We start from the raw sequence: 2,726 nt of genomic DNA, 5'->3' as shown, positions 1-2,726 counted from the left end.
CCCCGCTTACGTTCCGGGGATATTTGGTGGATTTGGCGCACGTCCCATTCCCTTAGATCCTGTTTTAGTGTGCCACAGGTTTGCCATGGTCTCCTTCCCCCAATTTAGTCCCAGTCTACCGCATTACCGTAGTTGGACTCGACCAAAATGAAGACGCAGGAAAGTGCACCCCCTGGATTTGCTCAATACGTTAGTACAGTAGTAGTATTAATACAATCTGTATTCGATATGAACACAGTAGAACTCTACCAGCACGCTTTTAATGATGTAGTGCACGTATTAACACCATAGAAAGGACAAAAAAGGCATAGAAATTTTCAGCAAAATATCATAATTAACGTGTGCTTCAAAATGGAAGAAACCATCAGCCGGAGGAAGAGGGTTACGTGCGCTCGCCGCGAATGGGTCGGGCCAGCTGAATGTCCTTGAGCATGATGGTGACACGCTTAGCGTGGATAGAGCACAGCTTCAGGTCCTTTAACAAACCCACGAGGTAGGCCTCTGAAGCCTCCTGAAGAGCCAGGATGGCCGTGGACTGGAAACGCAGATCCGTCTTATAGTCCTGCGCGATTTCACGCACCAGACGCTGGAACGGCAGCTTGCGGATCAGCAAGTCCGTCGACTTCTGGTACTTGCGGATCTCACGCAGCGCGACCGTACCGGGACGGTAGCGGTGCGGCTTCTTGACACCGCCGGCGGTGGGTGCTGACTTGCGAGCGGCCTTAGTGGCCAGCTGCTTACGCGGGGCCTTGCCACCGGTGGACTTGCGGGCTGTCTGCTTGGTACGGGCCATGGCGTTCTATGGTTGCTGTTGTTGCTTGTTGTTGCTTGTTGCTGTTGCTGCTTGTTCTTGATCCGAAGCTTGGAAAAGCGGAAATGAATCGCCTGAAAAAGAAAAGAAAAGGGGAAACACCGCAGCGTGTCTCCCGGGGGCTGGAACGCAGCACATCACAGCCCCAGTGTGTTTGGGCCAAAGTGGTGCTCCAGAGAGGGAGATGTACGCCCTTTCGGAGAAGTGCGCAACCCTTCCAGAATCTATAATGTGGAATTCGCTATGTTCAAACTCCCTCGGGCGCTGGGTTCGCGCCGGGCGGGCGCACGCTCTCGCCGAACATAGCCAAACAAGCCCTTTCCTCCCCTTGTCGCGGCTTCGTGTCTCTGGACCACTCGCTCGCGCTGGCTCCCCATCCCAGGTCGTGGGGGCGAGCGTGAGCTTAACATATAGGAGTTTGTATTGGCTGTCTGGGCCCCACCAGCCGCACCAAGAGCTTTATTCAAAAATCGGAAGGTGGCGTCGAGTCTGACTTGGTTAAAGTATGCTGTGGTCACCGTCGTTACGATCAGCCAATCCACCAATCAGCGACCGCCCTTTCCCCTATTGCGCACATAGAAAAGGCTAGGCAAGAATTTGAAAGTCAAGTCTCAAGCGGCACACTGTTGCTGCGTGTGCTGGAGTTTTGCGCTAAATTAATTCGTAGGAGCCAGTCAGCGACTACGGCAAGCTCAGAATTCTACTTTTGTAGGTGAGGTGCCGTTACAAGCTGTAATACAACGTATGTTTCGACCACGCATATCGTGGAGTCTTTCATGGTATGAAACGTCAATTAATCGTCAGGTGCGCAAGCCTCGGACGAATACGGGGTAGGGGAACCCAAAAAAGAATCAGATGATGCTCCTTCGAACAGAGGGAACACGAAAACCGCAAAGTTTGTGTTCTTTCCGACTAAGTACGAGAGCAACGAGCAGTTTTGGATTTTTCCACCCCCAAAGATCCTCTCGGAAATAAGTGAGAATCACGTGCTCGTTCTTAGCGCACTTGATTGGTAGATATTGACAGAATCTTTGAAGACACTGAAATATTACGAGCTGCATTCCGATTCGCGCTGTGGCCCACGTCTAGCACTGCTCCAGACACTGTATCCTCGTGAGTGAGGTCAAGCTACGGTTCATTGCAGCAAGCTTAGAACCGCACAGTCTCGTCGTGCTCGCTACTGCAATTATGGTCGACCCCCCTGCCGCAGTTCGACAGGCAGTGGAGAACTTTGAAGCGCGCGGCCCGTTTAGGGTGGTCCGGCCGCGTCCTACTGAGACTTCCTTCATTTTCAAGTGGGGTGTGCGCGTCGAATATGTGGAGAATGGGAAGAATGTACTTGCCTGGGCGTGCTTAGCTGATGAGGGCTGTCGGACATCAGGGCGCAATTTGATCAAATTACATGGTGGGAAAACTACTATGGCGTCCAAACACCTGCAGCGGCTTCACAAAATAAGCTCCCCTAAAACGGAGTCGGCGCTCGCAACCAAGCGCAAGCGTGATGCCGACATCGAGCACTTGCAATCATCGGTGCTATACTCGAGAAATCCGACCCGGTTACACTTTCTTCTGCAGACTCTACAGATAATCAACAACAACTTGCCGTTTCGATTGGGTGAATATGAAGAGACGAGGCTTATGAACGCGCTGCTGATGAAGGACGAGATGAAGGCCACGATTAATGCAAAGAGAGTGGCGGAACTGATTGCTGAGCTGTATTCGTCGACGAGAAACGAAGTAATTAATTTTCTTGAGGAAAACAAAGAATCGTATCCAAATTTTACTCTGGTCGCGGATTTTTGGACGTGCAAGACGACAGGAGAGAAGTTCCTCGGGCTGAGAGTCTACCTCGTGGACAAACAGTGGCAGTTTAAATCTGTTCTATTGGGTACAAGGAAGTTCAACCCAGCATACG

General features: G+C 51.4%; 1 protein-coding gene across 1 annotated transcript; it reads right to left on the bottom strand.

Annotated features, from left to right (window-relative positions):
- Window positions 1-290: 290 nt before the first annotated feature.
- Window positions 291-856, bottom strand: PITG_06955 (histone H3.3; the record flags this gene model as incomplete). The annotated part of the gene is made up of 1 exon (XM_002904886.1): window positions 291-856. One exon carries the CDS (start codon window positions 791-793, stop codon window positions 383-385), a length of 411 nt encoding a protein of 136 aa, XP_002904932.1.
- Between the last annotated feature and the right edge of the window lie 1,870 nt (window positions 857-2,726).

This window comes from Phytophthora infestans, genomic scaffold (assembly GCF_000142945.1).
Source record: "Phytophthora infestans T30-4 supercont1.10 genomic scaffold, whole genome shotgun sequence".
NCBI lineage: Eukaryota > Oomycota > Peronosporomycetes > Peronosporales > Peronosporaceae > Phytophthora > Phytophthora infestans.
The sequence above is the reverse complement of the archived record's forward strand: the minus strand, read 5'-3'. Positions and strand labels throughout refer to the sequence as shown.